We start from the raw sequence: 12,057 nt of genomic DNA, 5'->3' as shown, positions 1-12,057 counted from the left end.
GAATTATGGAAAGCTGGACTCAATTTATTTCTTCCTGTTTATTTAATCCTCATTATTGGTTTCCTTATTATTTTGAGTCATTTCTCTACTACGGTTTCTAATAAACTCGCACATTCGTCTGTTCAAGTTTTGATCACTGTTGTTCATCTCTCATTTACAAAGCTGCTTCAAGCTTTCATTGAAACATTTGGTGTAAGTTTATATTACGAAGATGGTGTAAAAGAGCCAAAAAGGGTATGGTACAACAGTGGAGCTGTTGAGTATGGCAGTGTAGAGCACAAGTGTCTTATAATTCTTACGTCAAGTGTAGTGGGACTTATCCTTACACCATATTTGGTACTGATAGTTTTTGGAAAGTTTATCATGAAAGTTGATAAGTTTAGGGAATACATTCGTCCACTGTATGAAACGGTTCACGCTCCTTACAAAACAAACAAGTGGTACTGGTTTTCATTTCAACAGTTCATTTTGTTGCTTGCTTATTTTGCTGCTACTTTAGTAAATCATGCTCTTACAGTCCATATTGCTATAATGATTGGGATTGGTTACTTATGTCTCCAATTGTATTCAATGCCATTCAAAAATAAAATCATCAATGTGTTAAATTCCTTTTTTATCTTTAACCTTGTTATTATTGCCATGACTTGTCAATATGTCTATTTGACAGATGGCTCTCCAAAATATATGGTCATATCCTTTGCTCTCTTAAATTACCCTGTTTTTATCATTTTCGGCTTTGTTATCACCTACCACAGATTGCTAGTCACAAATAAGCTCGGGAAAGTTCATAGTCTGTATGAAAAGATAGCGGCTTGCTTCAAACCCACTCGAAAACAACACTACCAAAATAACTGCAATGACTCTGATGACTGTACTGTTCGAGAGCCACTTCTTGAGCGATCATGATAATCTGTTTTCTAACACTTATTATTGTTATTGGACTTTATACCACTCATCAGTAAAAATAACATTCACAATTTACAGTAGCAGTTTGGTCATTTTTAATATTAAAATTTTAGGATACTGTTATATTATCATTATTAGTTATGCATATGCAAATTATCAGCTACTATTATTTGTTATTATTATTATTATTATTATCATCATTACATTAGTTGCAAGTTTATTTATTATTATTATAGCTAGATCTATTATTTTATAATAGAATTGGTTATCTAATTTAGATCAATGAAATAAAATCATAACATAAACAAATGCACTCTTAAAATGAAAATTAAAACCATAAATATATGAGAAACCTAATATATACATTTAAACACTCAAACACACACACACCCACACTATAATGTTAAAGGTCATCACCCTCTAATTCATCATCATTATTTTGCCATGCTTGACTTGTTGTTGATTTACTCCTCTCTTTTTTCACTTGAACATCAACCGGCTTATAAGTATGAGGGCTTTCTAATATACTGTAACCAACTGAGCGACCAACAGGAACGTCATAGCTCTCCGTTGATGAAGGACTACAATAATATTCATCATCGTTATTCTCGCTCTCCAGCAGACCCAGAACAGGATCTCTGTATCCAACACTTACTGATAAATTTCGTCGTCGGCTGGTTGGAGTTGTATTGATCAAAGGTCTTAACATATCTCTCTGCAGTCTCCTCTTCTTCTTTTTTTTCTCATTTACATTGAATCTATGCGTAGCTGTAACAGTTATTATAATTATCAGATAAAAAACTGGAATGAATACCAGCACATATACAATCCCTTGCCTCACTACAGAAGAGCGACCAAAGACCACATCACCAGTCTCACCAAAGAGAAGTGTAAGAAGAGTCAGGTCAGCTAAGAGGAGGGAATCGGCAAAGTTCAACCAACTGCTCTGATAAGGTTGGAGCAACATGTGAATCACTAATATTGTGAATGACAGCATTTGTATGGAGTATTGCAGGCGTACAAAGTCTAGTATAGGAGCAACTAGTACAATATAATAGATAAAGCGACAGAGAAAATAGTAGCCAGCCATCCACCTAAACTTGTCTTTGTAGCAGCCTTGGAATTCATCCAAAAATGGCTTGATCTTATTCATGTTGAAGCATCTAGTAAGCAGTGGAGCTAGCAGTAGGAGAAGAGTAAATGGTATTACCAAAACAACTATGACAGCAAGGCCTATTATGAACCAAGGGATATGCTCATTTGTACTGAAGTACTTAATTTGTGGCTCAATAGTGACATATATTTGGTCAATCCCTGCAAAAATGACGCCGTTCATGAGCCTAAAACTAGTCTCTGTGATTGCTGTGAATGATAGAAGGAGAAGGAGACAGATTGCTTTAATGAGGGTGTTGTCCTTAAAGGTAATGCGCTTTGAACAGCATTTCGACAAACTGATAGTCGCCAGGACAAGAATAGAGATTATGATAGGATTAATGAATAGAAAAGCTTCCTGTGCTAGTGGCTCTAACTTCTGAAAGAAACAGATTGGTAAGTAACCCAAAAACTGTGGATTAAGTTGTGTGACGCTTTCTAATATTGAAACTATAGCTAGCAATGTGTTCCCCACAAGACTAGTGGGCAAGAGATGGCTAACAATGCTAAAGTAGTATACGAAACAAAACATGTAGCCAGAGCTTAGCTTGTAGTCAAATTTCAGGACTAATATGATAAGGAGGAAAGTCATGACTAGAAAGACAATGTTAAGAAAAGGTGTAACTATGCCTTGACCTTTTTTACAAGTGCTGTCTCGGACGCATTTTGTTATACCAAAAGTAAAGCTGTAATCTTGCTTGCAGCTTGCACAGAGTCTCCCAGCTCTATTATTAAGACACTGTCCATCCTCAGTTGCTGGCAACTGACAGTAATCATCATTGTCCATGCTATGCTTACAGCTATCGCAATTATTTGAACTCGAGTTACAGATTCCAGATTCACATAGGCTGGTTGTGTATCTACCATCCACTTCACCCAACCAGTAGCCTTTCCTTATGCAAGCATTCCCTGCATTACAGGACACTATGCCATTGCCTTCAGGTATTTTGACACATTCACAGATCTGGGAGGTTGTATTGTACACATAGCCTAATGGGCACTTTTTCAGAATAACAGTAATCTTTTTCTGAACATGAAGTCCTAAAATTTTTAATTCATACTCCACATTACTTGAATTAATTTCCGGTCCCATTATAAATATGTTGGGATAGTTGACACCATTTGCTATACTGAACTGTCGAAAACCATTAAGCCTGTGATGAAGTGTTTGCTGTAGAGTATCATCGCCACCATCAGTTAGGAAGAGACTCACCTCTGCAGTAGAGGTCTCATTAAAATAGTTTAATATTGTGGCATTAATGACTAGCTTCTGGCCCAATATGAGCTCTAGCAGTGAGTCATTTTTAACAGGATCGTGTAACCGAACTTGAAAAGCACCAGATGAATACTGGTTTGTATCATTGGGGAAGAATGCAATCTGCTTATTTCTAATTTCATCAAGACAGTCACTATTTGGCTCAGTAAAATAAATGGAATTACCATTGGATATTGCATTGTTACTATCAAAAGTGACAGTAGTAACACCTGCAGTGCTGCTGTCTTGCTGGAAGTGAAATATGCAGTGTGAGGCAGGAATTGAATTTTGATAGACAGCTCCTCCAAAAACTGCTCTATTGTGAGCAAATGTGACATTATGCTCATCATGGAAGACAAATGTTGAACGATCGATGTACGCTGCACCTCCATAGAATCCACTGTTTCCTGTAAATGTAACTTCACCTGAGAAATTTGCGTTAGTGGATTGCAAGCAAATCCCTGTTCCTGTATTATTACCAATGAAAACTCCGTTGAGATGTATAGGCATGTTTTCTGAGTGGATAACACAAGAGGCTTGCCCAAAGAAAATAGTCTGAGTTGCTTTATTATTTACAAGCAAACAATTCATGAGGCTAGTTGTCACTGGGCTAACATCAATAGTTGAGAATAAAAGAAGTGCTGCAGAGCCTGCAGCTGTGTTATTCTCCCACATACAATTATTAAAGATGACACCATTATCTGAACAGTCACCAGTAAACTGTGTAGTGATATCAATGTATTGGTATACAGCACCAGCTGTGTACGATGCATTGTTACCAGTAAATTTAACGTCAGTGTATGATGCTTTAAACCCAGAAGCATACACAGCACCACCGTGTGTCGTGACACTGTTGTTCATGAATAGTGACCTTGATATTTCAAACCGACTTACAACTGGACAAAGCTCATTTGTTTCTACATGAATACCTTCTGCATCATAATACAACCCACCACCTATCCCAGCACTGTTAAAGCTAAAAGTACAGTCACTGATTTGCAGACTGGCAAAAGCAGGAGCTTGTATGTTAAAGTTTAGTCCCCCTCCATACTTAGTCACTGCTCCACTAGTTGTTTGGCCATTACCAATAAATGTAGAGTTTCTAATGTCATGTCTTGGCATATAATCATTAATACGATCACAATGACGATAGTAAGTCCACCTCCCATTGTTGATAGTTAGAGCGCTGCCATAGTTCTTAGTGAACTCTGAGTTAGAGATATTAGTGTTAATGTTATTTGTGAGCATAACTCCACGACAGTTGCTGATGTGAACATTATCCATGTACGAGTGACAGGAGCCATTAACTTCAATGCCAACAGAGCTATCTGTGCATTTTATTTCAGCACCTTTTCCAAATCCCTGTATCACAAAGGAGCTGAAGTTACCCAAACTGTGAGTTGAGCTCAGGCTCCATTCCTTATCCCCAAGTGAGATGTAGAGTTGCTGCAATGGTGGGACTTCAAGGTCATCACCATTGACTATCTGAAGTGCTTGATCCAATGAAGAACAAATATAGTAGGACTCATCTTCGCAAGAACAGCATAGAGTGCCTGGAACTAAACTGCACTGCTTGATATCAAACTGGGGCTCGTCTTCCAGTGGAACTTTGGCGACTTCATCATAGGTGTCGTTTTCTGGTCGAGCGTTGTATTCTATGTATACGTATGGAGATGACACAGGGCATTCTTCCTCTTGGAGTCCATTGACTGGACAAGAGAGGAAATACACGAAAGAGAGAAAGAAAAGAAGTGCTTTCATCTTTTTGTGATAGCAGAAATTTGTAGAGGTGTGGCTCGTAATAGCTTAGCTATGACTACTATGACTTGATGCTATAATCTAATTATAGCAATTACTCTACCATGACCATAAAATTACTCTAGTATTTATAGCAATAACTTTTATTTTAATGTATAAAGGGAATGACAATAACTAACTATACAGTAACAGCTAAAGCCATAAGACATTAAATAATAACTAGTCACAGCAAATTTAGGAGGAGATGTCCCAGGAGAAGCAGTTTACTTGTACTTCTTTGGAGTACCAGCAACAATGTTGCTCTCAATCCCGCAATCATCCTTTCCGCGTATCATCTTAAAGTATCCTAACAACAAAAGTTAAAAAAATATAAGCAATACAGAGGAAGATGTACTCACCCTTGTCTCCCCAGCTAGGATTCCAAGAGTTGGCAATAAGCCTGGAAAAGAAGTGAGAGAGAGAGAGAGAGTGAGTGAGTTAAGGAAAAAGTAAATGAGTTAGGTGTCCCAGTAGATATTAATACACTTACCAATAAGGTACACCATTCTCAGTTCCCCAGCCCAAGATCCTGATAGCATGGCCACCCAATGCATGTCCAACAACATGTTGATAAACACCTAAAAAGTAGAATATGTATATTAGAAATAACAGTTCATTAGCCTAAAAGAATAAACACACAAAATACACTACATGCTATTCTATAAAACATAATAATAACACATTATGCATAATAGCAAGAGTGGATAATAATACCTGATTTATAAGTGGGGAAGTCAGAGTAGACAGTGAAGGCACCCTCGACAGGTCCATTGGTCATTATCTCAGTCTGTATGGCCTCTACCTCTCTGTGTACAGCATATGCCTTCTCTCCGTAATGGAGATCAGCCTCGTAGGAGGTTGTGTAGCCAGAGCGACAGGTTCGTTCGCATTGTGGGGTCTTGCCCTCGCCAGTGCAGTTCTCGTAAGGCCCGGGCTCGTGGTGGTTACATTTAGGTATCAGGTAAGGCTGGCATCCTTCATCAGAGCCGTACTGACCTCCAGTAACAAGACCATCCTTCACCCAATACTCCCTAGTATCAAATAAAGACTGATCTTTAAAAGGGATGGTAATTACATAATTAGATATTAAAATCAATGCTATTAAAAAAGAAAAAGCCACTAAAAAATTTTAGTGGCTGTGTCTTATGGTATAATTAAGTTGTAGGACTACATGTGCTTATAAATGCAAGCAGCTAACACAATAATCAACATGAAAACAGGCATTAGCTTAATTGCATTCATGTCACAATAGCTGACCAATATCAATGAATCCAATATAATAACAATAATAATTAAATCACATGATGGATGGTGCCAGCTACACACACACACACACACACACACACACACGTAGCAGCTGCATCCACAAAAGGTCACTTACCAGGCTTGTTGGAGGAAGCCACCAGCACATCTAAATGATAGTAAAAATACAAGTGAATCATGGAGAGTGGGCTGAAGTTGTAAATAAATTAATGTGTGTTAGTCTACGTACCCGTTACCACAAAATTTACAACAAGTCATGAGGTTTTCAGCCGATATGTGGACATTCTCTTGGAAGCTAACGCAATAGCGATCACTCATTGCTTCAACTGCACCCAAAGCCTGTAAAATGACGGCATTATATTTTTTTCATAACACTTTCTGATTTGTGTAAACAATTATTATAAAAAAATCTTGCATTATTTTCTCACCCAGCATGATCCACATGAGCCTTGATCGCGAATGTCAGAGATTGAGGGACAATCTGACCATTTCTGCCTAGCGTCAAATGTATCAGGGATGGCTCCGACCGAGACTTTCTCCTTGTACGGGAGAGTGTGCTTCACATCAAGTACCCCGCAGAGGTCTTTGACGTCAACTTCATTGCCGGAGGGGAAGCGAGGGCTACGGGCAGCAGTCCAGGTCGTATTCAGAGAATTCACATAATCAATGACATCGTCAGAGAGTGCCTGGAAGTCTAGAGGTTTGGCAGAAGCAATGGAAGCGACAGCAAAGAGAACGAGGAGACACTTGTAAAAGGACATGGTGGCCACAAGAAATTTGTAGTTATTTTAACCACGCCTAACTTCTTATTAATTAAAATTATTAACTATTAATAATGACAAAAAATCAAAAATTATAATAACAGCAAGGTGCTTTGCAGTCAGCTAATTCATTTGTATTGCTCAGGCATTCCAGCAATAATGCCTGACTCTATGCCGCATTCATTTTTACCACGAAGGATCTTGAAGAAACCTGTAAAGGAATGAAAAAAGATGCACAGTAGATCTATAGGGCAAAAATGGTTAAAAGTTAAGTTGCTCCAAAATCTAGGCCAAAACCCTGTACAAGAAATTTTATTAATAATTACTAGTAGAAATTATTGATTTTATTACACTTTCTGATACACATACATGTACTCATGTCATGCTAAAGTAAAAAGTATGGGATAATTCTGAGTAAAATTGAATTTAAAAAAAATTTTAAATTAATAATAACGTACCATTGTCCCCCTAGCTTGGGTTCCAAGAGTTAGCCACAAGCCTACAATTAAACGATAATGATATAAACACACAATAAGGTGCATTCACATACCAATAAGGAACACCATTCTCAGTCCCCCAACCTAATATCTTAATGGCATGGCTACTAACATGGTGATCAGTGGTATGCTGATAGACACCTATACATTATATTAACAAGGAACACATTATTACATTAAACTCTCAATACGTTTACCTGAAGTGTAAGTGGGGAAATCAGCATAGACATCAAAAGAGGCCTCAACTGGCCCATTGGTCATTATCTCAGTTTGAATGCCTGAGACATTGCTGCTGATGCTGTAAGAACTCTTACCATAATGTTTATCAGAGTGATAGCTCTTATCATAACCAGAAATACAGGACCTTTTGCAGGATGGGGTATGGCTAGTCAGGGATTTTTTAGAGCAGTTCTTGTATGGGCCAGGCTCGTGATGGTTACATTTAGGTATAGTGTATGGCTGACAACCTTCATTACTATCATACTGGCCACCTGTAACAATCCCTCCAAACAACTTATCAGCCCAATATTTCCTTTGGAAGAAGAGAGAGAGAAGAGAAGAAAAGGAAAAGGAGGAAAAGAGTGATGCCACCAAGTAAAAAGTCTTAACTATAACATATTAAGTAAAAGGTCTTAATTGAGTACAATGTATTTGATTTATATGCAAGATTGCTCGGGCTTTATATTCAGCTTACATAGAAAGTACATTGGATTTAACACGACAAATAGGTAACCACCTTGTTTTTAAAACATTGCATATTTTAATTTGTGCAAACCTTACAAATTTACAAATTGTAAATACTAATTGGATCAGGCTATGTAAACAAAGCTGAAACAAAAGCAATAGTGTATATTTATATAAAGTACACATAAATAGCTTGGCTTTAACACAACAAATAGGTAAACATCTTGTTTTTAAAACAATAAATATTTTAGTTAGTGCAAACATTATAAAATTACAAATTGCCAATACTGATTGGATTAACAAAGCTGAAACAAAAGCATTGATGGTGTATACTTACCAAGCAGCAGTTGGGTAGCCCCCACCACACCTAAAGGTAAGGGAAAATATCATAAGGTTATGTGATGGTGAATTAGTTTAGCTGATGAAACTATGCCTTAATCCACTAGGCAACTTTGTTGAAATCAACAGCAATTTTTGTTTCCTGAAATAGAACACTGTTCTATTTCAGGCAACAAAGTTGACAGACATCAAAGTAACTACAAAGTTGCTTTCCATAGTGGATGTTGGGCTTAAGAAAGCATTTAATAATGATGCATATCCAGTCAATGCAAGGTCATCATTATGATAGCTATTATTTTGAAAAATACTATCACTAACAATAAAAGTATTTTTAATTACCTAGTAAACATGGCTTTACTTATCCATTTCCACATGTTTTACAACAAGAAAGAAGATCTTCAGCAGAAATGTTGACCTGCTCTTGAAAGCTTATGCAATATCTATCACTCATAGCTTCTACTGCACCAAAAGCCTGCAAAAATGAAACATTTTGTAATACTGACAGCTTATTGTACACTATCTAGCTGTCAATTTATGTATGGCTGGTAACTTTTGGCATCTTAAACCATACACTATGCAACATTTGTTGCAAACAACTTGTTGCATGCAATAATGGAGTCAATGGAGCTTGCGAACATTTTGTATGAAATAGGAAACAGTTCTATTTCATGCAACATGTTGCAAGCTCCATTATAAACTGTGTTGCATGCAACAAGTTGTTTGCAACAAGTTGTTTGCAACAAAATGTTGCATAGCATATATGCTGGGCTTTAGAATTCCCCAAATAAAAACATCAAATCACTAGTTCCTCCAAAATTATATAAAATAAAAATTGCTTAGTATTGGCAACTATAGCAAATTCAACTACCACTCAAATAGTTAATGCCTTTCTGAACTAAAAACTGCTTACCCAACAAGATCCACAAGCTCCTTGATCTCTAATAGTACCAATGGAAGGACAGTCGGGCCACTTCTGACGCGCATCAAAAGTATCTGGAATTACAACAGGTACCTCAATCTCTTTCACTGGCAGTGTAGGGCCACCACGGAGCAGTGCCCCACACAGAGAGTGGACATAGTTCTCAGTCACTCCTTCAAAACGCTTGCTGCTTGGAGTTGCCCTCCATGTTGTCTGTAGTGAGTTGACACGTTCAGCAATGCTCCTCATGCTCTCGGCGTAAGAGAGGACAGGATCATAAGGAACTGAGAGTACAGCAGGAAGGATGAACAAAACGACAGCTAGAAAGACCTTCATCTTGTGGAGAAGAACTGAAGAAGCTTAAGGAATTTGAAATTATATACTAAGTTGCTAACCAGCCCCACCCATGCGAGGAGGAATGGTTGAAATTAAACCCTATCAAGCCTACCATAGCATCAGCTACATGAGTACATATACATTTCAACTATTGACTAAGATGCTGCACATACAGCTTAATAATTATACACAATAATATTATTGCTTTCAGAAACACTTACATGTTGAGCATTCCCTCAGTTATGAGCATTGAAGTCTGTCTGTGAGTCAATGAAATCTTCAAGTAGTTCTAGTCTCATGTCTGGGTTATCCTTGACTCCAGAGAAATCTTCAAGCCACAAGCAAGTACAAAAATTGAATCATAATTATTTTCAATTTTTCATGAAATTTGTAGTTTATTTTAACCACGCCCAACCAAATCATTAGTTAACTATTATTAAGAATGGCAAAATAATAATAATAATAACAGCAAGGTGTTTTGCAGTCAGCTAATTCATTTGTATTGCTCGGGCATTCCAGCAACAATGCTTGACTCTATGCCGCACTCATCTTTACCACGAATGATCTTGAAGAAACCTGTAAAGGAATGAAAAATGATACACAGTATAGGGTAAAAATGGTTAAAAGAAAATTCTTTATACTTATTATACATGTTTTTACAGTATGTAAGCATATGTGAACTAATTCCAAAAATTTCAATTTTTTACATTTTCTGATGAACATACACATTATGCTATATAAAAAGCACGGGCTAATTTGGATCCAAATTGGATTTTTTAGAAATATTTAAAATCAATAGTAACGTACCGCTGTCGCCCCAGCTAGGGTTCCAAGAGTTGGCCACAAGCCTACAATTAAACGATAATGACAAACACACAATAAGGTGCATTCATATACCAATAAGGAACACCATTCTCAGTCCCCCAACCTAATATCTTAATGGCATGACCACCAAGGAAGCTACCAGTAGTATGCTGATAGACACCTATACATTAACAACAAAGAACACATTATTACATTAAACTCTCAATACGTTTACCTGAAGTATAAGTGGGGAAATCGGCATAGACGCTAAAAGCGCCCTCAACTGGCCCATTGGTCATTATCTCAGTTTGAATGCTTGATACATCACTGCTGATGCTGTAAGAATTTTTACCATAATGCTTATCAGAACGATAGCTCTTGTCGTAACTAGAAATACAGGACCTTTTGCAGGATGGGGTACTCTGAGAGCCGGAGCAGTTCTCGTATGGGCCAGGCTCGTGATGGTCGCATTTAGGTATAGTGTATGGCTGACAACCTGCATTACTGTCATACTGGCCACCTGTAACAATCCCTTCATACAACAACTTATCAGCCCAATGTCTCCTTTAGAGAGGAAGGAAAAGGAGAGAAAAGAGTGATGCCACTAAGTAAAAGGTCTTAACTATAACATATTGAGTAAAAGGTCTTAATTGTGTACAAAATGTTAAATTCATAGGTAAGATTGCTCTGGCTTTATATTCTTTCAGCAGCTTACATAGAAAGTACACACAAATAGTTTTGCTTTCACATGACAAATAGGTAGACACCTTGTTTACACAGTGCATATTCTAGTTTATGCTAACATTATAAAAATACAATACTAATTGGATCAGGCAATATACACAAAGCCAAAACAAAAGCATTGACATTGTATGTATAATACTTACCAAGCAGCAGCAGGGTAGCCCCCATCACACCTAAAGGTAAGGGAGAATTATCATAAGATCATGTGATGATGAATAAGTTTAGCTGATGAAACTATGCCTAAGCAAGCATTTAATAATAATGCACATCCAATCAATGCATGGTTATCATTATGATAGCTATTATTTTGAAAGATACTATCACTAACAATGAAAAGGAATTTGACTGACCCACTTCCACATGTTTCACAACAAGAAAGAAGATTTTCAGCAGAAATGTTGACCTGCTCTTTAAAGCTTATACAATATCTATCACTCATAGCTTCTACTGCACCAAAAGCCTGCAAAAATGAAACATTTCGTAATACCGACTGCTTATTGTACACTGTCTAGCTGTCAATTTATAATGTATAGCTGGTAAATTTTGGTGTCTTAGAATTTACAATTCCCCAAATAAAAACACCAAATCACTAGTTAAATA

The 12,057-nt window shown here is 37.1% G+C and overlaps 2 protein-coding genes and 1 pseudogene across 2 annotated transcripts in view; all 3 read right to left on the bottom strand.

Moving 5' to 3' along the window:
* Nucleotides 1–5,191: 5,191 nt before the first annotated feature.
* LOC100633221 (cathepsin B-like) lies at nt 5,192–7,171 on the bottom strand. Its single transcript, XM_003388794.3, has 7 exons — nt 6,802–7,171; nt 6,603–6,712; nt 6,492–6,521; nt 5,825–6,141; nt 5,601–5,688; nt 5,470–5,510; nt 5,192–5,417 (listed from the first exon to the last, which is right to left on the bottom strand). Exons 1-7 carry the CDS (start codon nt 7,132–7,134, stop codon nt 5,335–5,337), a joined length of 1,002 nt encoding a protein of 333 aa, XP_003388842.1. The 5' UTR covers nt 7,135–7,171; the 3' UTR covers nt 5,192–5,334.
* A 40-nt stretch (nt 7,172–7,211) lies between these two features.
* Nucleotides 7,212–10,221, bottom strand: LOC100634576 (cathepsin B-like; annotated as a pseudogene).
* Nucleotides 10,222–10,296: 75 nt separating this feature from the next.
* LOC100634450 (cathepsin B-like) overlaps nt 10,297–12,057 on the bottom strand; it is a 2,235-nt gene continuing 474 nt past the window's right edge. The window contains exons 2-7 of the mRNA XM_003388804.3: nt 11,808–11,917; nt 11,601–11,630; nt 10,949–11,277; nt 10,807–10,894; nt 10,717–10,757; nt 10,297–10,485 (exon numbers count right to left, since the gene is read on the bottom strand). Coding sequence (XP_003388852.1) covers nt 10,403–10,485; nt 10,717–10,757; nt 10,807–10,894; nt 10,949–11,277; nt 11,601–11,630; nt 11,808–11,917 — 681 coding nt within the window. The 3' untranslated portion in view covers nt 10,297–10,402. The remainder of the gene's footprint in view (nt 10,486–10,716; nt 10,758–10,806; nt 10,895–10,948; nt 11,278–11,600; nt 11,631–11,807; nt 11,918–12,057) is intronic.

This window comes from Amphimedon queenslandica, unplaced genomic scaffold (assembly GCF_000090795.2).
Source record: "Amphimedon queenslandica unplaced genomic scaffold, v1.1 AMPQUscaffold_13198, whole genome shotgun sequence".
NCBI classification, from domain to species: domain Eukaryota; kingdom Metazoa; phylum Porifera; class Demospongiae; order Haplosclerida; family Niphatidae; genus Amphimedon; species Amphimedon queenslandica.
The sequence above is the reverse complement of the archived record's forward strand: the minus strand, read 5'-3'. Positions and strand labels throughout refer to the sequence as shown.